Here is a 21,761-nt window from a genome sequence, read left to right on the forward strand (position 1 = left end):
GACGACGTAAGATGAGTGCAAACCCTCAAAATCCCCACACTCAAAACAAAAGGAAAGGAGTAAAGGTCCAGCTGAACTTCACCCTAAACGTTTGACGACAAGAGATTATGAGTAATCTCTTGTTAACGGTCAAATTTTTGGACCTTAGATTTCGCGCTCTTTGGCTAAGGGACTAACGGAACATATAATTTTTAAATAAGCAAAAGGACATTTCAAAATGTATAGGAGAACGCAGAAACAAACAAACAAAACCAAGTTAAGCAGTTGGTGGGGAAGTAAGGGTGTTGCGCGACATGCGACCACCTCTAACTCCTTGCTAGGGATAATTCACGTAATGTGCCAGTCTCTCGCGACTATCGACTACTCCAGTCGATCATAAAGTTCGTAACATTTTTGAAGTTACATTTTCTTTGAAGCAAGTTGCTCTAAATTAATTTCAAATCCAAATGAATAACTCAAATGGGAGTTCAAATTACAGCATTACTTCCATATTATTGTACAACATATTCCCGATTTTCAAAGAGAGCAAAAACTCTCTTTGGTCTGTCACGCAATCCACACGAGCTTGACAGGTGCAACAAAATTTTCGTATAGCGCTAAGCAGTCAAAACTACTAACACGAGAATAACAAAAAAGGCAAAAACTATCCCTGAATTAAATTACGGCCTCAACACACGACTAAAATTTCTTTCTTCCAAAAATTCTTCAGTTAAATGTTCCGCTCGATTGGGTTTATAGAGGAAAACCCAAATTTGCAATTCTTACGGCTTCTACTACGTGACTGTCACGTGCTTATTCAAAACTTGCTGGGCGAAGGTCTGTGAGATGATCAGGCATGATGTACGTGATGTCGTCCCAAGGATGTCTGTACAGACCCATCTTTAGGCGTTTCTGGTCCAAATAATGACCTACAAACGAATCCAAAAACAATCTTAGCAAACATATTCTTTTTTGATGAGACGAACTCGTCGAGGCGGGGAGAAATAGTAGGGGGGCGTACTTGGAGTGGGTGAAACTTCCAAACAGCCCGCTGACAAGTCTGTCCATCCATTCCCCCCCCCCCCCACCCTTCTTCGTTGGCCCACTTCTTTCTCTATGAATTTTGATGCGTCACAATCTTTTTAATTTACCACAAAAACTTACTAACCAATGAATCCAATCGATCTTCCCAAAACAAACAATCCATTTAGCGCTCCAATCTCCACAAATTCATCAGATTCCTCCCTGAAATGAGACATGATCAAAAGAAAAGAAGACTTTATGACGCAATAACCTATTACTTCTACATACAAAAGATTGAGAAAATATTGCGAGAGAGAAAATCTCCTGCTTTCCGGCGCTGCCACGAAGAAGAACAGAATATATTTATAATAGCAGGAAGTAAAATAACTTATGTGATGAATGAAATTGGATTCGAGGAAAACAAAAGAGTTAAATTTCTGCAAAAACCGAAACAAACTCAAGCGACCCACGATAAAAACATTTTAAATTATTAATAGTCTTCTTTTTTTGTTTCGCTTGCAACAAAACTCGCAGCGCGCCTCAACACTTCCATATCACCATAACGTTTAGCGTTCTTTTCGCATAATGAAACGAAAATATATACCTGGTGAATGCTCCACAATGACGAAGCAGATCTACGAAGGCAGCACCGATACAACCGTCTACATTGAGGATAAGATTCGGCTTCTGTTAAGATTAGAAGCAAAATTCAATGTTAAGTGCATTACTTATGAGGCTGGATAGACGTTATTTGCAAAGCTCTGTACCCAAAACATAAATTTATGGGTAAAAAACAGCAATTAATTGAGATCATGTCATCGTTTCACTTTGCTTTCATTTCCTGTAACTGTGTAAACAGTTCTCATCAATTGGACCGAATCTCGAAACCGAAAAACCAAAACCAAAGTAATCACAGTAACCAATCAGAACAAAGCACAACATCAAGAGGAGGACAATCAGAATTCGAGGTTAACAAACAAGTTAACTGACTCAGACGCGAGAAAAAGCAGGCGTCCAAGTGATGATTAGTTTTAGTTCGAATTTGATTGATTAAGAAAGTGGTATGAGTTTTCTGGACCAATTACTTGGAGAAATAGAAGAAAACCGAAACGCTATCGATTATTAGACACTCGACTGGAGATTGCCTTATGTGCTCTTACTGTGTTAAGTCAGAGAGAGAAAAGAGAATCAGCCCCAAGGGGGGATGTCCCTCGGAATTTGACCAAGTAATGCGGAAAATGTTACCCATGAGGACCTGGAGACAAGACAAGAAAGAAAAATGCGCAAGCCTTTAAGAAGAAGAACACAGGGAAAGATACGACTTTGGGAGTGTGGGCAATTTTGCTGCATTCCTAAGTATCTCAGTATGTTCCCGAAAGGAGTGTCAACCCCTAAGCTCTCAGTCATTTCTGTATCGAAAACTTACCTTTGAAGTGGTGATCTTTTCGACTTCAATGGCATAGTCCATCACTGGGTGGGTGGGAAAATGTTTGTTCACAAAGTCTTTAAGAATCACAACTCGCATGTCGGGATTGTTCAGCTAGTTAAAAAAAAATCGTGTATTAAGTACTCTAGTCGTTTTTAAGAGATTCATATAGCGGACGGTTTACCCAAAAGATAACTTTCAATAACACAAACTAATGCCACAGGTTCCTTACAGATTTGACTCTGTGTCCAATTCCCATAATTAGTTGTCCTTTCTTTCGCATGTCATTCACGAATTCCATGGGCGCCATTCCACTGTCAAGACCATGAGAGAACATTCGAGCTGCTCCGTCTAAAGCTCCGCCGAATCTGTCACCCTGAAAAAAAAAACCAATATTTTCAAAAATAAATGGCGTAGTGACAACTTCAATCGTTTGCAAGATAGCCTTGTCGACAGAAGAACCATTTTTCGTTATCATAAAGCCAAAACGAATACCGCCAAAACGTATCTCATATCGAGAAGGCACCTTGAATATTCCCAGCAGCTTTGTTAGTTTTAATGATTTTCCCTCAAATGTCTCGCTTGTCGTCCAATTCAAGCTTGATTATCACATTCGTCGGAAGCAAGGCATTAGAGAAAGCATAAGCAAAATGCATCTAAGTCCCACTATGTCCAAACGACAGTCCAAACCACTATCACACATGTGCTCTTTGTGTTAGTGTTTCACTTGTGGTATAATCCTTGGTCCCAAAAGCTTCGCGACATCATCATTCGCGGTTTACATCAAATTTGTGGAAAACTTACATACGAATGCAGTTTACGGCTTGGAGTTTCTTTCTACTTACAATTGTGAGAAGACCAGACACCAGTGATGATATGAGGTCCTTGCCAGCTCTGGCTGTCACGATAGTGTTGTGTGCACCTGAAACGGCTGTGCGTGACAAAAAAAGGTCATTTGTGTGACAATAAAACCAGCAGTATTGATACTACCAGATTTCCTTAGTGTGTCGATTTTATTGGATAAACTTCTTACATATAGTTGGGCTTTAACTAGACAAAATCACTAGCCGCACATGCACAGTCATGCTATCTAAACTTCAGTTATTGTGCCAAAGATTTTTAGGTTTGTGACGTGCAGCAAAACGTGACACTTTCTGAACGACAATCATTTTTATGTGACCAGTCTAGTGTGACACCAACCTGGTCCATGGTCAGCGGTTATCATGAGGCACATTTCAATAAATTCATTTGCATACGGAGGTAACCTAAAAACAGACAGAAAGATACCTTAGTCAGGTCATTTATGAAATAGCGCCAGTCCGTATCTATTCACATGTAGCAAAAACCGCTAACAAAGGAAGAAGTTTATAGAACTTGGTAAACGTACTTTCTTTGAAACCATAACAAACCCAGGACTCCTCCAACACCCATGTCTTCCTGCGAGAGTTAAGTCGAAGGCAATTATTAATATGTCAAATAAGTAAAGTGACTGCCTCGTTCCCAGAGGGAGACTCCCATGAAAACGAGGTACATATAATGACGTTGCGTGCCGTTTGGCTAAGGGAGTTTCGACTGAGTACCTATATGCTGAAGGTAGGTCGTTATGAGTTCGGCGGCCAAAATTCCGTTAAAGGGCCTGATAATGCAATCTACCGGAGATTCTTGCGGCTTTTTTCTTCCCTTGACCGATTCCGAAGCGTAACGAGGGATTTGAAAATAACAGTAGACTGAAAAAGATGCAGAGTTTTTGTTTCGCCCCATGAAGAATTCTACACATTAAAAATAAGCGTTCATACCTTGAACACCTCTGTGATTGGCATGCCAGCGTACAGGAGCTCTGCTCCTCTCTCATCACAGATACTTGACATGAATGAGGAGGGTTTGCGGATCAAACCAAGCTCCTATAAAATACAACCACATCAAGTATGAAGAAAAAGTGAAGATGTAAAAAGAAAATCCTTCATACAGACATTCTTCAACTGTTACAGGGCAGCAATGATTTGAATTAGCCGTCAGAGTATAGCTAGTGGAACACGTAAGACTACCTACAGCTGTAGGTTATAATCCCATTCTTTTACCCTTTCACTCCCAAAAGTGACCAAACATGAATTTCACCTCACAATATCATTACATTTTCAAGTAGAAAGGTTATGAGAAGTAGAAAAATCATAGTATTTGATTAGCTACCAAATTCTTAGATAAAAAATGATAAGGAGTGAGTGACAAACGGTGCGTAGAATATCTAATTAGATATTAAAGATGACAAGGTTAAATGCAATCTCCCGCCTTGATTGCTAAAAATTCTAGGGCTCACACACCTACCCGGCAGGACAAAGTGATCTACAAGCGACTTCAGCTTAGTTTTTTCTTAATAGAATGGATAATTTCTGTTTCTCCCTTCACCGCTTTACTACACCACTCCACCTAAATCTGAGTCTGTAATTTCTAGACTGATCATACTTGCACTCAATTCCCAGCATAACATTACGGGATCTAGGGATTTTTGATTGGTAAGGGGAAAGGGGGGGAACCCAAAAATTAATTAAAAAACACCGAATTTCTTTCAGCACCATACCCCAAAAACGCTAAGGAACATTTTAAGACAAGATCATTTTGAATACCTCATGATGTTTGAACTGACAGTCTTTCGGTGTCAGATAAAGAGTAAAAAGAATGCCGCAAGTCTTACTTAAGGGAATCCGGATCCTCCACTGCATTTTTACTAACCTGTGCCCAAGAGTAATCCATAGGGACTGTTGGAGGAACTTTCTCGGGTTTAGGAACGATTGTCCCGTCCCTAACGAGCACTTCATAAACTTCCCTGTAGAAATAAGAGCAAAATTGCAAAGTTAGGATACTTTCTTTTGTTTGCAGTGATGACTACAGTTTGGTAGAAATTCTCGTTCCTATTGAAATGTAAGGAATCATAAGACAACTGATTTTGTAGTCGCATCTGATTGGCTGTGAAGATGGGAAAACTTCATGAAGATCAGAATACAACATAATGATGATATCATTATAAAAAATCTGGACCTTTTGATTAATCGAGCTCAAACTTGGTGTGGAGTACACAGTTGATGTAAACAGTTGAAAGCAAAAAGACACAAGAACGAGGAAAACAATGAAAACAATAGGTTAAGAAAGTGAAGTTCTATTGTGATGTGTCTTGTGCACGTGTCTTCTTCGCCAAGGAGCCATTATTCATTTGTTTCCTAGATGTTGTACCATATCCTCTTGACGAACGTCTTGCAATTTTCTGGTGTCTTTTTAAATACGCTAAGTATTCAAGTCATATATATAAAAAAATTTTTTCAATATTACGTTGGGGGGGTATTTTACCTCTTTCAATCATCCATCTGGCGAATGGAAAATGCGTCGAATATATACTAAATTTTAATAGACCGAAAGCGTTTTAAAGTGTCTTAAGTTAAATGCCAACTTATCGGTATGTTATGTCAAAAAAGAAAAAAAAAAAAAAAAAAAAAAAAAAAAAAAGGAGAGAGAAAGAAGGAAAAATAAAAGAGAAAGGAAGGAATGAAAAAAAATTCAAGGTCACCTACTTGATCATTTCAAACAGAGAATCAAAACTGTCTGGTACATACGCTCCAGCATCTTTCAAAGCCTGTGAATAGATTAAAAAGAGAAACGAAAAACTATTTCAAGTTTTCTGTTAATTGATAAGTCCCTTGTGACTTTCAGGTATATAAATCGATGTAACAATATGATGTACGCTCCAAGAACCAAATCAATCTTATCTCCGCCCTAAAGGAATATATAATAAATTTACTTCTCGAAGCAGTTTGAGAGTCAAAATACTTAGTACATAACCGAAAAATGTCCTAACAAATTGATACTGGACACTGCTATATCAAAACCAACTCACAACTAACCTAACCACGCGCACATGACGTTGCAGAGTTTAACCCGAGCGGCAGAAACCACTCTACATCGATCACAAACAGCCCCTGCTTTGGTTGCCGCAAAAACCCGTTATTTCAGTCGATAGGGCTTTTTTCTTAAACTCCTAATTGTTCAAACAGATCACCAAGAGATGGAAAGTAGTGGATTAGGACTTTGTCACATGACAGAAAAGAGCCTAGTTTGCTGAGAAATATTCAAAATGCCGTCTTCCGAAGGGAGTTTTTCTCACTTTTGAAGACAATTCTATCACGTTGGGAAGACCTCCTGACTGCACATAAATTTTAAATGACGAAAATAAAATCAAATGGTTTCTGAAGTATAATACTCTTTCTAAAAACATTTTAAAGTTGCTGTACACCTCATACCCTGTACATTACTTAATATTTCTTTTCGAGCTTGGTCAGTAAATTTGATTAAATCCTTACTTTGTTTTTGGCAACCGCTGTTTCGTTGTCTCCATGAGCGCTGGCTCCGGCATGGCCAAACTGCACCTAATCAGGCCAATAAAATACAAGATATTAGTACCCAAATACTAACGAGAATTGTTTCTAAAGTCTTCTGCAAGTTCGCGAAAGTACTGGTGCCCAATTTACGCACCTCTGACGTGAACATTGATGCGCATGTTCCAATGCACCAAACCACGATGGGCTTGGTTACCGTGCCGTCCTTAATGGCCTCACAGATCTCGTATTCCTCGGTTCCACCAACCTAGGATTTACAAGAGAATTGAAAGGCAACTGAATACGACATTTCGACCTAAGCATATTGAAAGAAATATTTTAGTCCAATTTAAACTTTTTTCATCCTGAGTTATTCTTGGTTTATCCCAACTTCTCTCGTATTTTTTATCTAACTATACTAATAGATATTAACAACGATGCATCTGATAGTGATGCATTTCCATAGCACATTTCCCACATCAATATGCACCATTGCGCTTTCAAAAACTTTGCGGAGTTCTTTGACCAGACTGCATTGAGAAGTTTACAGTTGTTCAAAGAAAAGTTTGCAGGTGCCCCCAATTAAGGAATTTTTGGGAATACGGCCAGATCACAACACCGGAAACTACGTTCCCTATTCTTTGGGAGAAAAGTGTAGATTCTTTAAGGTCCCCTGATAACCAGTACTCAGAAGATTCAAGAGACGAGGCCTTCGGGTGACTTACTTATCAAAGAAGACTAGAACGTCTAACCATTTGCAGATGGCGTAGCAAAGGCAGAACATTCTCCCCCGTTATTTAAAGACCCAAAGTGTTGGTTCTATCTTGGGCTTGAACCCTTCCCCTCCCGTACGGCAATCCGGCGCTCTACAGCCTGAGCTAACCAGGTGGGTCAGTCATTTACAATCCTTTTAAATCTTCCGCATCATTGGCCACCCTTACTTCCTCCTTTTTGTATATCTTTTTGCGTCAATTGTATTTTCTCATCTTTACCGAACTGGAGCTCAAGATAGTTGAGCACAACGCCAAAAAAAGAATCATAATTCCGTAACTTAACTACTTTCAAACAATGAACAGACACGCACCTCTCCAAGGACAACGAGCATCTTCACATCCGGGTTTTCTTGATACCTCATCACGTGATCCATAAATGTCGTTCCCGGATACCTGTCACCTCCGATGGCCACGCCTTCGTAGACGCCGTCAGTGGTTCGTGAGATGATGTTGTTGAGTTCGTTAGACATTCCACCTGATCGAGACACGTAGGCAACGCTGTAGATTCAAAAAAGAACATTTCCTTGCAATGATCAGATTAACACAGGCGTTCTCATGAACCATTAACACTCTAAGATCAGTACGAATATTCTCCATACTGGTCCCTAAACATTTCCTTAGGTGCTGACAAGAGCTTCAAGAGATTCTTTGGTTGGTGATCATTTCCGTTTTTCTCGTCACCTTGATGTAAGATTCAGTGGTGATACTTTAGGGAGAAATCAAATTCTAGTCACTCTTAAGGGTCAATGGGTTAATAAGATTAAACAAGCATTTCCTCTAGTTGGTTTAAAACATGCATTCTTATTGGCTAGATTAAAACACGTATTCTCACAAGTGAAAATAGATCAGGCATTCTTATTGGTTGACTAAGTATATTCACAAGTTAAATAAGAAACACGCATTTTTCTTGGTCATTATCATCGTTAGTTTCAAAACAGGTTTACTTGAGTGGAAGTACCTTACACATAACATTTCTCTCTACCGGAAACCTTTCCATGAAAATGGATTTTGCATGTTCGATTACGCTTTGATTTACTGAGTTTTAAGCAGAGGATAAGGTACCACTGTTTTCGAAAACTTGAAGCGGCTTGAATAATTGGTTTTTGGCCTATCTGAAGTTGATTTATTTAACAGCCTTGATGTGAAGCACCAGCGGCGTAACCACATCACTGTTACGTTCAGCTTACCTTCCCGGCCTATACAGCTTTGATGCCAAAATGTTATCCAACATACCACCGGTGTTACCGATCTTGAAACACCCAGGTTTGATGCCACCAACCTAGAAAAACCAAGACGGACGCGGTTACGTAAAAAAGGGGGTTAATTCAATTCACGTGACTGACTCAGAATCGGGAGGGGGATGGGGAGGGGAGAGAGGGGATCAAACTTTGGTTTAGAAAAGACAGATTTTTAAAATTAAACACTAGAGTTTGAATAAGATAAGGATCATTTCAAGACAAGTTTATTTAAAATACTTGATATCAAGTGGTAACATGCGAATCTGTCGTCCCAAGAATTCTGGTGTCAGAGTCGTGGTAAAAAAACCCACTGCGCTGATGGGGTGGGGTTTCCAGACCCCCGAGACTACGGAACCTGGATCGACTTCCTCTTATTATACTCGAAACCATACCCCGAGCAGGATGCCACAGGATCTCCAGCCTACCGTTTCACAACTAAACTATTTGGTGCTCTGAAAAGTTGTCTTCCGGTAGGTTTACGAGAACAAAGGAAGAACTTTTTCAAATTGTACTTACTGTTGCTGGGCCGATAATTGTCACTCCAATTTCCTTAGCTTTCTGATTCAGTTGCCTGGTCTTTGCCTCAGGGATTCCCTCAGCGATGATAGCAATCGTGCGAATCTGTCAACGACAATTGAAAAAAAAAAGCTTAAATTCAGTGTGTGCGAAATTTGAGATGGGAAGAAACAGCTGCTAAACCCACACGATGGACAAACCAATAACATTCCACAACCTATCAGATGCTCTAGGCTTCCATTTCAATAAAAGAAACTTGCCATGAGCAACCCCGTGTTCTCAGCTCCAGCGTTAAACGTGTCTTGCGTGATGTTAATACATGTAAAAAAAATTCTCACCAACGCAAAAACTGTTTGAAAAAATTGTGCACCCACTGAAAAATCACTTTATAAGCTTACTTGTGGAAACTGCAGGGCTTCTAGAGTGGCATCGTAAGCGGATCTGAGCGACGCAAAATTAACCATTACATCAACATCAGGATGTTTGTTCATAGCCTCGGACATCTCTTTGTAAACTGGAATTACAAATAAACGAGGAAAATTAGAAATCAAAAATATTTTGCGATGTTATACTCCCGCTGGCTGGGATGAAAGCAAAAAACAGGTTGTCCCTGAACCCCTCACACCACGGAAGTCCGGCGCTCTACAACCTGAGATAACCAGACAGCAGTAAAACAAAACTCAGTATTCCAATTTAGATTTCGAAAATCAACCACTTCATCCGGACTTCAGCGCACCAACTAAAAAAATCACTCCAGTGATCTCCACAGTAAAATAGAATCACAGAATCCCGTCACAACTGAAATAATATTGAATCATTCCAACCAACCTGGAATCATAATTTCTTTGTGTCCGTAGTAGAACTTCTGTCGGTGATTTCCACTGAAATAAAAGAAACGAAAAGTTTTGAATTAAATCTCGATAACTTAAAAATGTAAGAAAAGAACAACGAATAACTCTGTAATAGATGTTGATTCAAAACAGGACCAAATGTCAAATTTCTAAATATTCATCTAACAGCAATTTCTCACCTGAAAGGATACACCATAGCCGCCACAGATGGTCTCTTTCTCTCGCAAACATAATCAAAATCAAGCATGCCCTGAAAACAGAGAAAAAGGTGTCGAAATTACACTTTATGAAACAAATTATCTGAAGTCACCACGATTCTTAAAATTCCCGCAAGATATGATCTCGACCATTATTGATCATGTAACCACAAAGCTGTTTTTCGGTACTTTTATGAAGGTACCAGCCTTTCATAATTGCTAATAGGACTCGAGAGCCTTGCACGTAGGCGGGAGTCGGTCCCGGATTCTATCGTTCAATCAGGAGGTTAAGTTTCCACTTAGGAGCGTAGCCTGCGCCGCCGGCGTATTTTCGGTGAGTGAGCCCACCATCTTTTTTTAAGCCGAAAAAAGATGAGGAGAGAAAAAAAAAAACTTGTACCGAGGGGATGGATGATAGGCAACCCCTACTCTACTCGTCTCGGCACTCTAACCATACACCAAACAGAGCAACTCATTGAAAAATCGCCGCAGAGCTTGAAACGTTACCATTCCCTCAATAACACGCCCGCATTGCGAAATGAGGGCAGAGAAGAGACAGTAAAATGATAATTAAGTATACCTGTACTGCTCGTGCTTGCACTCCCCAGATGATTGCTCTGGTCTCACTAGTAAACAAAGGAGCTTTCTTGCCGCCTGAAGCTTTGCGCCCTTGTTCTGGTGAAGGCTTCTCATCAGCTGTTTTTCCCTTGCCATTCGACATCAACAGTGCGTGTTTTCCACTGGTTACGGACCCCTGGGATGACATGACAACACTGTTGCAATGTTTTCCATTTTGCGTATTTTTAGAGAAATATCATATAAAAGCAATAGATGACTACCGAGTTAACGTAGCCTCATCTGATACCATAAGGAAGGGGAGGGGGACCTCATACTAACAATAGAGAGGAAATTTTTACTTTGTTCTGAGCATTGAAGAACATGTTTGCTGCTGCATTTGAGTCGAAGCCAACTTCCTTGGGAATCTCTCTCTTTCTTAAGGCCATGCCTACAATGGCGGTCATGTGTGTCTCTGTTCCAAATACGTACATGGGCAAACCTAAACTGGAACCTGTAAAATATGAATATCTTAATTAAGCATGAAGGATGCAATGACTTCGGTCTAAGTCGCTTCGTGATTTGTTAAAGAACCGCGCGCTATCTTCTTAACCAATCATAAGAAAAACTGAAAAAAATCGCTGCTTCACATTTTGCCGGTTTTTTTTTATTTTTTTAGTTCCATCAACTGCTACTAATAATTACCTTCGTTTGGATTAGCCGATGTGGTAACTGTGGTTCATTTCAAGTCAGGGTCGTGTCTTTCCACTTCTAGATAATCTATCTGTCGGTCTTACTCGCCTCACTCATACTAGACTACGATCAGTCTCCCCTTTCCGGCGAAGTCGGTCGCGCGAGACAAATATAAGAAAGCGGAAAATAAAAATGATGTTAACGTCCTGCGCAGAATTCTGGGGGAGATTTCGCGCACCTCATTCGCTGAGTTTCACGTGGTGCGCCAACATCAATGTTTTTTTCGCTGATTTTTTTGTCTCGTACGACGGATTTTACCGAAAAGATGGGGCTGATCGATGTCTGCATACATACATGCATACATACATACATACCCCTACGCTGATACCAAAGGTTGAACAGCGGAATGAGCCAGATCATATAAGATGCAGGGAAATTCGCAACTGTGTACCCCATCCTCCTCCCTTGGAAAAAAGCTGGCTGTTTTATACTTACCTACTTCCCTCATAACACGAAGACCCTCTTGATAGTTTGGCCCTCCTCTTCGCACATATATCTCCACCTTGTGCTCTATAAGTTTTTTCTGATACTCTTGGAGAGCTTTGACTATTCCCTAGAAACAAAACAGAGAACAAGAGAGAAGTTTACAAATTATTTTGAAAGTTATATGGTCAACATTGCTGTGACGATAAATGATGTACAACACCTTAAAAGTGTACATCCAGCTCTTATAATAGCATATCGAAAAAATACAGCTACAAAAATGACGAAATGACAGGTAAATTTAATTCTCGTAGAACGAAGAAAAAAATTAAAAGCTAAGTTTTTCGTTTCTCTCACGATGTAGTCAAGTGTGATGTAGATCGCGACGTTTCGACTACATACTGCTAGTCTTCTTCAGGCGATGAGGTCAACTAGTCATGCGTGATCTTATAAAGCATGATACTCTGCTGTGGTTAGTTGTTTTTCACCAGCTTTGATCGGTGCATTTCAATTCTTGCTGTTTCACTCAGTGATTTACTCCCTCGGCAGTCCGCTGTCGTACGGCTCTCCTGTTGTTGTGTTTTTTGAACGTTATTCACCACGATGAATAGCCACAACATTTTTCACGAAGAAAAAAATTGTTAAAATTTTACCATAAAAATATGTGGCTTCATGGCCCTGGCTTCACTTAAAGCATTTTCTCTAATTTCAGTTGACACGTTAATACCTACTTTGGTCACACAACGTGTTACGTGGATTAAACTACCTTGAATGTTGCCGACACATTTGTGAAGTTAGCAATACCTCCACCAATGATAAGAATCTTGCCTGTGAATGAAATTATACGACGTAAATATTAGTACATTGTACCGTACAGTAAAGTTTGACAGCATATTAGATGGACTCGCGTAGTTTCCAGATCTTGGACTGGTTTCTATAGCGACTAGGAGAACTTCTTCCGTCCGGCCAGACTACTAGTTTGACTTGTGCCGCCCCGCGCGCGCTTTCAATGAAAAACGTCATCAACAAAATCCCCGTATTGAGCCATACTCGATAGCGCGAGCGGGGCGTAAAAGCCACACGGCCCAAATTACGGCCCCGCAAGTTGCAAAAGTCAAGATAAGAGGGAGATAAAGACGGGGCTCATGATACAAAATGCTTGGTCTATCTTAATCCTGACAGACAACCCTCTTTATTTCAATATCGAGCCCATCTTTCTTATTTTAAATATCAGGATATTTGCATCATGTAGAAAAGAATGGGAATTTCAGACATCTTACCATCAGGCCTTGGTGTACCAGCGGTCATAAGCTTGATAATCGTCTTAGCATATTCATATGTCTGTGATTCTGATGGCGCACCTGAATATTCACCGTAATTTGCCAACTCTGACGCACCACCCAAATCACAAACAGTGTCACTAGATTGACATAAACAAGAGCAGAGACATAATCACTATCATGGCAGTGCTACATTCATTTGTTTTCAAAGTTTTTAACGTTGCATGCATGAGACATGTTCAGTTCCTCTTCCAACATTTCAAGAATAGATCTCTCCCTCAACAAATCTTGTATTTCAGTATTGTACAAAAGTAATGATAGCGAAATGGACGAGTTTTGTTCCTTGCTGTCGATTAGAAAGTTTGCCGCAAATTCTAGGGACTCTTTGCAGCGCCGTTTGCATCTTTGAGCTAAGAACCGTGAAAATTGGTCTTATTTTCGAGACCGAAGAGAAAATTCAATCCCAGAAGCGTGATTTGGCATGGATTCATGATAGGAGCAAAGTTATTGCGGTATTCACTATATATTGTACCAATCATATTATCAACCAGCCAAAACTGATTTCAAGGAATAGTGAAGTTGCCTCCCTGGGGTCTTGAAGGAGAAAATTCTTTTATTGCAAATGAACAAAGATCACACAGAGATTTTTTTAAAACTTGTTTTATCACCATTTTATTTTGTTACAGTTAGTGTTGTAAAATCACATCACAATCTTTAAGCATAAACAATTACCAATCAACCTCGTTGGAAAAAATTTCAGCCTCAGTTCCATTTTAATCTACAACGAATGCACTTTCCTACCTGTACACCACAGAGGCCCCACCTCCAGCCACCATGGTCCAAATGCGACCTTTACTGTTCAAAATGGTTAATTTAAGAGAAGCTCCACTTTTGGCATCTAACTCAGCGATGTGTGCTTCCTATTAAAAAAAACAAAACGAGTTAAGGTTTCTTGTAAATTAACTACATATCACATTTTAGGATGGTGTGTACATGTTATTTTGAAGAACCAAGCACACTTCCAAGTAAGCTGGCATATTTCTTGCAGATGAAGACTGATCTGCTTTCATCTTATCCATTATATTCAATGCAGAGAAAACAATAGTCATGAAAGAAAAGCAACTTTTTCAATCAAATTGAAAATTAAGTATTTAAGTCGCACTGTTTACTGCCGTTAAGCATGATAAGCATGGACATTTTTCCTCTTTCTTTATCGATTTATTTCCTAATTGTTTTGCCATCTTGTATATTGAGTAATTACAAAATATGATCATTTAACATCCCTTTGTCAATCAAGCATTTTAAAGCACTTTTTAGTTGCATCGTGTAACACCAAACCCACATAAACCAAGACACAATCAGAGCAAAAGAAAATATCACAAGGGAAAAAGATAGAAGTCCAAGTGAATTGAGTAGACAGTCTGAAGCAAAGGAAACTTAGAGAGACCAAGTCATAATTATCTTTGTACCTGATTGGTGGAGAGGGAAGAGTGAAATTTCTAGTCAATCCCCAACTACTTTTAGCACAAAATTAGAATTTTTTTCTTGACAAACTAGTCTCACCTCAGGATATGCCTCTCTGCCAAATGGAGGTGGGAAGTCAATTTCTCCCCATTCAGTTTTACATATAAACTCTGCAGTTTGATCCAATTTGGCAGCAAGATCAAGAACATGCACTGATTCATCCACAACCACTGAAACAGAACACAGGATTATTGCTACAATTACTTCACACTTGTCACCAGGAAATTTAAATATCAGATGACAAACTTTGGAGATTGAGGATTTAACTCAGTCATCATCATCATCATCATCACATCATGTCATTATCAAAGTTTATTTTGAAAAATTTATTGTGAAACAACTGAAGATATCAACAAATCAATTCTAAAATTGTCAATCTGTAGAATAAATTAAGACAAATTGGTTGGCCTCTGCTAAATGCCTGAGAGTTTCCTAAAGGTCACCTTGCTTTCTAAGGTGTTCCATTGTTTTCTACTTTCTCCTCTCTGTATTTTCATTTATCTAGTATCCATAGTATTGTATAATTAACTATTTGTGAGTTAGATGAAAAAAATATTTATTAAATTTCAAAATAATCATTCCAATGATGAGGATGATTTTATGGCTTCCATGTTAACTTACACTGTGCTATACAAGCACATAGAGCTATTTGGTTGATAGGTATCCATAACAGACTTCATTTTAATGACATTATGGGAGTCTCAATGTTAGCTGCAAAACTGATGGTTAAGTTAACACTTTACACCCTAACATCAGTATGCACATTCTCTTTACTGCTCTCTATACATTTCCTAATGTGCTGACAAGGAGAATTTACAACAATTAAGAGCTTCTTTAATTGTCATTTCCTTCATTCTTGTGACCAAAATGTGTGATGGAGGGGGGAGAGGGGCAATCTTGTAAGGAGAAATTAGATGCTAGTCACTCTTAGGGATCAAATGGTTAACAACATCTACTCAGAAAAACTTACTTGTAGAAAGATTTGAGAAACCCTGAAAATCACATCAGTATTACCACTAAATCTTCATTTTCAATGATTGTGTGGAATTAAAAAATGATAGTTATAGAGAGTATCCAAATAGTCTGACACAGTCAAAATGTTTAAAGATGACCTCACCTAAGGGATTTATTTCCAGGTAGGTGAAGAACAAGTCGGTGTAAAGTTTAAATAAGTCGTGGATAAATGTAGCAAGTAATCTGTCCAGGAAAAAAACAAGGAGCAATAAACATTATTGCATTTTAACTCTGCAGATTGCATTTTCTGATTGGTTCACTGAACTTAACAAGGTACAAGTGACAATAAAATGATGCAACAATAATACAGCGAAGTCCTGAAAGGGTTCTTGGAATCCTCACACAACCTGAGCATCACCAGAGTCATGTATTCAGAGAGGGCTAAGTTCAGCCCCTAGTCTTGGATGAGTACAAACCATGTATTGTAAGAGTACTAAAAACCTTTGCTCACTTTTTCTTTTGTTTTGAAACATTCTGCATAAGTTTTTTCTCCACCAAATCAACTGAGATTTTGTCTCCAAGGCCAACTTCAAGTTTAACAGCCTAAGCACAACATAGGTAAACTAACATGAGTAAACAAACATGAGTAAACAAACATGAGTAGACAAACATATGTAAAAAAACATACGTACTCAAGAAAACAATGAAATTTTAAATCGAACTTCTTGATCAGAGCTAGCTTAAAAACTAATAATAGTTTGAAGTATATATTCCTAAAGATTTTCGAATGGTTTGTGCTTATTTTATCAAATATCTGGTATTCTTTCATCATTGATCAGAGAAGCAAAATGTTTCTATTTGGTGCCCAAAAAACAAGAAAGCATACACTGGAAACAAAACTGCTTGGAATTCACATTTTTTTCAAACATACATAATTTTTTTAAGATCCAGAAAGTAAAGGAGACAAATATTATTCTGGCTACTTATGTATAACCTTTAACTAGCAGTAAATCTAATCATTTTTTCTAAATTCATTGAGAGTACAGTAATATATAAGCAAGCACAGATATGGAATTTCTCTTGAGTTTTTAATGCAAAAATTTAACCATTTAATTCCCAAAAACTGACTGTTAATTCTCCCTTCTAGCTGCTACACATTTCCTGGTTAATTAGTTATGGCAATTTGGTCTTAGATCAAGAATTATCAAATTCTACCTTATAAGTTTGAGTTTTCTCATAACCTGTTTGCTGGATAACATATGGATATCATAGAGAGAACTTAAATGTAAATCACTTTTGGGAGTTAAAGGGTTAAAATTCAGACTAGAATCATATGAAAAAAAAAATACTTTACCTTGCTGTCAACATCTCCTATTTCCACACCACCCTCATGATGAAATAAAATTGTGTCGCATTTCCTCTGGGCATAGATGCACACATAAAATTCTTCATTCTAAAAGAAAGTCACAGAAAATTGTGTGAGTCATTCTTTGGAGCCTTATCATGGTTTATTAGTTTCAGAATCTAACACTTCCTGATTCAGATTCACTGCATTTTCAAACATATGAACCATGGTGAACCACAGTCATCTTACATTGTTAAAAAGATCAAGTCACTGAATTGTGATGGGAGGCATTTGATCCATTTTGAGTTCCTCTGCTTTTAGATGACCGTTATGCAAACATCTGAAGACGGCGTGAATTGAAATTGCCAGTTTTACTCTAAATCTCAGTGTTTGCAGGTTATTGAAAAGTTCACTCAATTCCAAACAGCACATACATAAAAGTAAAGTAATTAAAAGTCCATACTTAAGCCAAGTGACCTATCCGGTCAGAGTTCATCCAACCTTCTAAAGCATAAGGTAAAAAGAAATACCAATATTGAGATCATTACAAAAGATGTATGTGTAACTGGATCTACCTGTTTATGTGGTACAAATGGCTCTATGATGAATCTTTTCAGCGGACCACTTGCAGCTCCCACCTGCCAAGTAAATAATCATAGCATTCATTCCAACCTGATTAGTTGGAAACACAGATTAATGTGCATGAGTTGGGTGGGAACAGATTGTGGGAGAAGGGAGGGGGGGCTGAGGAAAGACAGGGTTAAGGTCAGGGGGACAGGGGAGAGGATAGCTATAGGGTAGAAGTTAACAAGATAAAAGGGAGGAAGGACAGGAAATACACAGAATGGTTGAAGAGTAGAAGATCAGGGACAGAAATGGATGAGGAAGGTTTCAGAATCTCAGGGAAAGGGAGATAGCAAATCTTGTAAAGGCAAATGTAACTAGAATGGGTAATGGGTTCCAGAATACAAGGGTTCATATAATTCTCTCTGGATAATATACTACTCAATTGCAGGTTACCGCCAAGAATTTTGTCACACCTCCCCTGACAATTTGCTTGTACTCATTTATACTCCTTGTTGGAGACAGGTATGTTGAGAGTAAAAGTTTTCCCAAGTACACCACTTTATCACCCCATCAGGGCTTGAACCTTCCTCCCCCCCCCCCCCTTCTCCCTAATGTCTGACATCAACTTATAGTCCAGCACTGTAACCTTGAGCTCTAGGTGAACATGTCTTGTCTCCCACACTTTTCTTAATCAGTATTGTCTGGAGGCACCAGCAGCTGCTGTTTCCACCAGCAAGTTTCCACAAACACATATGTTTTTTAATCATTGCTTTCTTGAATATTGAAAAAATAATAAAACAACCGTCCTCTTCTTAAGAAAATTTTAATCTTTGCTTTATTTGCATATCCTCAAAAAAGTGATTAAAACCTGAAAGAAAACAAGAGACAAAAGCAGCAGGAACAGATGCTAGCAACATACTGTACTACTTGTACCCTTTTATAGGTACTGGCTTGTTTCCTGACAACTGCTGTATTTTTTTTTAAGGCTTGCCTTCAGAAAACACTCCAGCTTATTATCCCATTCTTGTTTCATGCTGTATAATTGAGAAGGCTAAAATACTTAATAGATCAATCACAGACCTGGATATCTTTGCCCATTCTCTCATCAATCCATTTCTTGGCTTCTTGTGAGTTGACATTAACCTTTATAAGACCCAGCTTGCCTCTACGCTTTATAAGCTGATCTGGCTTTACAACAAGTTTCTGAAAAATGAAAATACAAACAAATATATTAAGTATCTTATGACACATTTTTGTATGTACAGCAGAACCTCCTCCCTTAGCGACGACCTCTGGTAAGCAACCTCTTTTTCAGTATACCAAAAGTTATCAAGTCAAATCACTATAAATTTCACCTCTTGTAAGCAACCACCTCTCATTAGCTGCCACATCTCAAAAGTAACCACTTTTAGAGATGCTTGCTTACAATTTTAAATTGTTTTTAACTTTGTATAGGTGACTACTTGTCAGATGATTGACTTAATCTCTTATGAGTAGAAACTAAAGATTGTTTTTTAAAGAAATGTTGAGTTAACACATAAATCACAGTATCAATATCAGCATCATCTTTGGTATCGTATAGTTTCAGAAAAACTATATTGGTCCATCATTACTAAACAATTAATGGAAAAAAATTGTGACTATGCTAAGTTTGCCACCAATTCCAGGTCAGGATGGTTTTGGAATACAACTGTTTGAGTTGAATTTCCCTTTGATCCAGATATGTCATTTCCAAACAAAGAAAAGCTAATATCAAGCCAGTTTGAACTCATGTGAAGCTAAAATAATTTAAAAGTACAACTGATACACTAAAATCTAGAAAAGAAGAATTAACCATTTATTCAGTTTTGGTAAAAAAATATAACAGGCGTCAAGAAATTGGTAAACTTGAGGTAGTTTAGTACGTGTTAAAATCAGAACAAAGATAAAACGTCAGTAGGGGCAAATTGATGAGATAAAAGGAATTCAAAAACTTTTATTCTGCATATGACAAAGCATTTAGCGTAACCTTGAATGACCTTCATCGCTACAAGTATAATCCTATTCTGTCAATTTTCTTGCTGCGAGCGGTGAAAGGAAAAGCAAAACGGATAACATTGTTTCGAGGAAATAAAGAATATAAACAACTTAATATTTTACAGAAATCTTCTTTATACTTTACACAATGGTCTTTTAAATAGGTCAAAGCTCAAAATTCAAGATTGAAAATAAAAAATTCGTAAATACATAATAAAATTCAGGAGTCGAGGGATCAAATTATTTTCGCCCCTGGAGGCTGAATGAATGCAGTTGAATAGAACGACAAATTTGTCTTACCTGGCTTAAAATCCATGGATTGTCTTTGACAAGATCGTCCCAGTTTGTTTCTTGTACAACAACAGCAAATTTGTTCTTGACGTAGCAATTGTTTTGAAGGCACTTCGCAACGAGTGACTTTCCGTCGGTTTCGTAGATGGCTTTAGCCGACATTTTGACAGATCTTCGAGTTTAGATCGCGAAGAGATGATTGAAAGTGTATGGAAGATAGTATAATGATGTAATCAAAGTTAAAATAAGTGATTTATTTTTGTACTATCTCAGTGCCACGACTCCACCATATCGAAATCAATGCGCGGTCATGTCGCCTCATTTGCATGTGTCTGACAAGCCATGTGGCAAGACAGATCGCGTGACACGGGCGTGACGGCCACGTGAAAAGCGTGACAAGCGTGACAGACACGTTAATTGTGTGACTGAACGTCTGTCTGACTACATGAAATATACCTGTAAGTTATCGAGAACAAATAAATGATCTAATCAAAATTTTTTTGTAGGTTGAATTTTTTTATCGTGGTCATTGTTTAGGTGATCATCGAGTACAATTTATGTGCTTTCACACGTCCGTGAACCTTACAGCAAAAGTTACAACTTAGCCACCAATCTATTTATACTCAGCATTTTTTGTTTCTCATTTAATTAATCAAAGGATCAATTAGCTAATTTGGGTCACCACAGAAAAATATGTTTTCAGATGGTCTTAGGGTCACTTTCTATACCATCATGTGTACAACACGTGCAACACGTGCAACAAAACTCCCCTCCGCCCTGATAGGAGAAAGAAGAAGGAAAAAAACTCCTAAACCAATTCATTTTTGTTTTATATTTTACCCTTTTAAATGAGTTTAACATGCCAATAAACTGCCGGTAAATTATTTTGAGTATTTCTACCTTTTGTTGCATTTAAGAAAGCAGGACCGGAAGTTACGTAAAAATCGCAAGGATATTCGTCCGAAAAGTTTTCAGACTGTCTAATGCGTTCACCTGGATGAAACTACAGAGAGGGTCAAAATTCCAAATGAGCCCATTTTTGAAAATTAGTTTACACGCTGAAATATGTCTTGCATTCCCAAAACACTCCGTAATTTGATATTTTCATGCTCTCACTTTGTAAAGAATGACTCAGAAACTGAAAAGGGAACAAACATTTTAAGCGTATGTGAACTTTCTGGTGTCCGTTACGTCTCAACGCTCGCTTCACGTGTTCGTGTCCTGACCACTATCACACGCGTGCCTCGCTCGTGAGTTTCGAGTGTTCTTACATGCAAAGGCTGCTTGCGATCAGCAGTAAGTTCTAAAATAGTCCATTTTATAGTTGTGTGCTTGGTTGCCAAGCCTTTGAACAGAAGCAAAGCTAAGGTTGACCTTGCTATGATACAAACATTGTTACTTTTCAAATGCATATTACTTTGTTATAGTGCTAACTAGATACTGGTCTCTATCAAAACAAGGTCACCTTCAGCCTCACTCCAAATCAAAGACTTGGCAACTAAGTACACAACTGAAAAATGGCCTATTAGTAGAGTCTGAAAGTTAAATTTTATTTACCAAAACTGAAGCGCCACAATTTTTTTCTTCTTTTTCCCCCTTTTCTGTAATTAGAAATATGATTGTGTGAAATCGAAGATTTTTTCCTAATCCCAAAGCAATCAAACTCTATCGATCGTTTGTATCAGTATG

General features: G+C 38.3%; 1 protein-coding gene across 1 annotated transcript; it reads right to left on the reverse strand.

Annotated features, from left to right (window-relative positions):
- Positions 1-376: 376 nt before the first annotated feature.
- On the reverse strand, positions 377-20,410 carry LOC113678655 (ATP-citrate synthase). The gene is made up of 32 exons (XM_027195552.2): positions 20,082-20,410; positions 18,846-18,968; positions 17,774-17,836; positions 17,208-17,306; positions 16,365-16,456; positions 16,017-16,096; positions 14,939-15,069; positions 14,177-14,295; positions 13,376-13,515; positions 12,862-12,923; positions 12,108-12,225; positions 11,282-11,433; positions 10,945-11,118; positions 10,347-10,417; positions 10,145-10,197; positions 9,715-9,830; positions 9,317-9,421; positions 8,750-8,841; positions 7,874-8,060; positions 6,947-7,057; positions 6,775-6,840; positions 5,989-6,050; positions 5,156-5,249; positions 4,225-4,329; positions 3,816-3,865; positions 3,629-3,693; positions 3,274-3,359; positions 2,661-2,804; positions 2,429-2,542; positions 1,607-1,689; positions 1,148-1,224; positions 377-908 (listed from the first exon to the last, which is right to left on the reverse strand). The coding sequence occupies exons 1-32, from the start codon at positions 20,232-20,234 to the stop codon at positions 793-795; spliced, it is 3,303 nt and encodes a 1,100-aa protein (XP_027051353.2). The 5' UTR covers positions 20,235-20,410; the 3' UTR covers positions 377-792.
- Between the last annotated feature and the right edge of the window lie 1,351 nt (positions 20,411-21,761).

The sequence above is a fragment of the Pocillopora damicornis genome, chromosome 9, assembly GCF_964200805.1.
Source record: "Pocillopora damicornis chromosome 9, jaPocDami1.2, whole genome shotgun sequence".
Classification (NCBI taxonomy): Eukaryota; Metazoa; Cnidaria; class Anthozoa; order Scleractinia; family Pocilloporidae; genus Pocillopora; species Pocillopora damicornis.

Excerpts from the sequence above, each read along its gene's own strand:
- LOC113678655 (XM_027195552.2), bottom strand. The coding sequence starts at position 20,234 with ATGTCGGCTAAAGCCATCTACGAAACCGACGGAAAGTCACTCGTTGCG. Across the intron at positions 17,837-18,845 it reads GAATGGGCAAAGATATCCAG|GTGGGAGCTGCAAGTGGTCC; the intron begins GTCTGTGATTGA and ends TTTACTTGGCAG. Across the intron at positions 17,307-17,773 it reads CATTTGTACCACATAAACAG|AATGAAGAATTTTATGTGTG; the intron begins GTAGATCCAGTT and ends ACTTTCTTTTAG.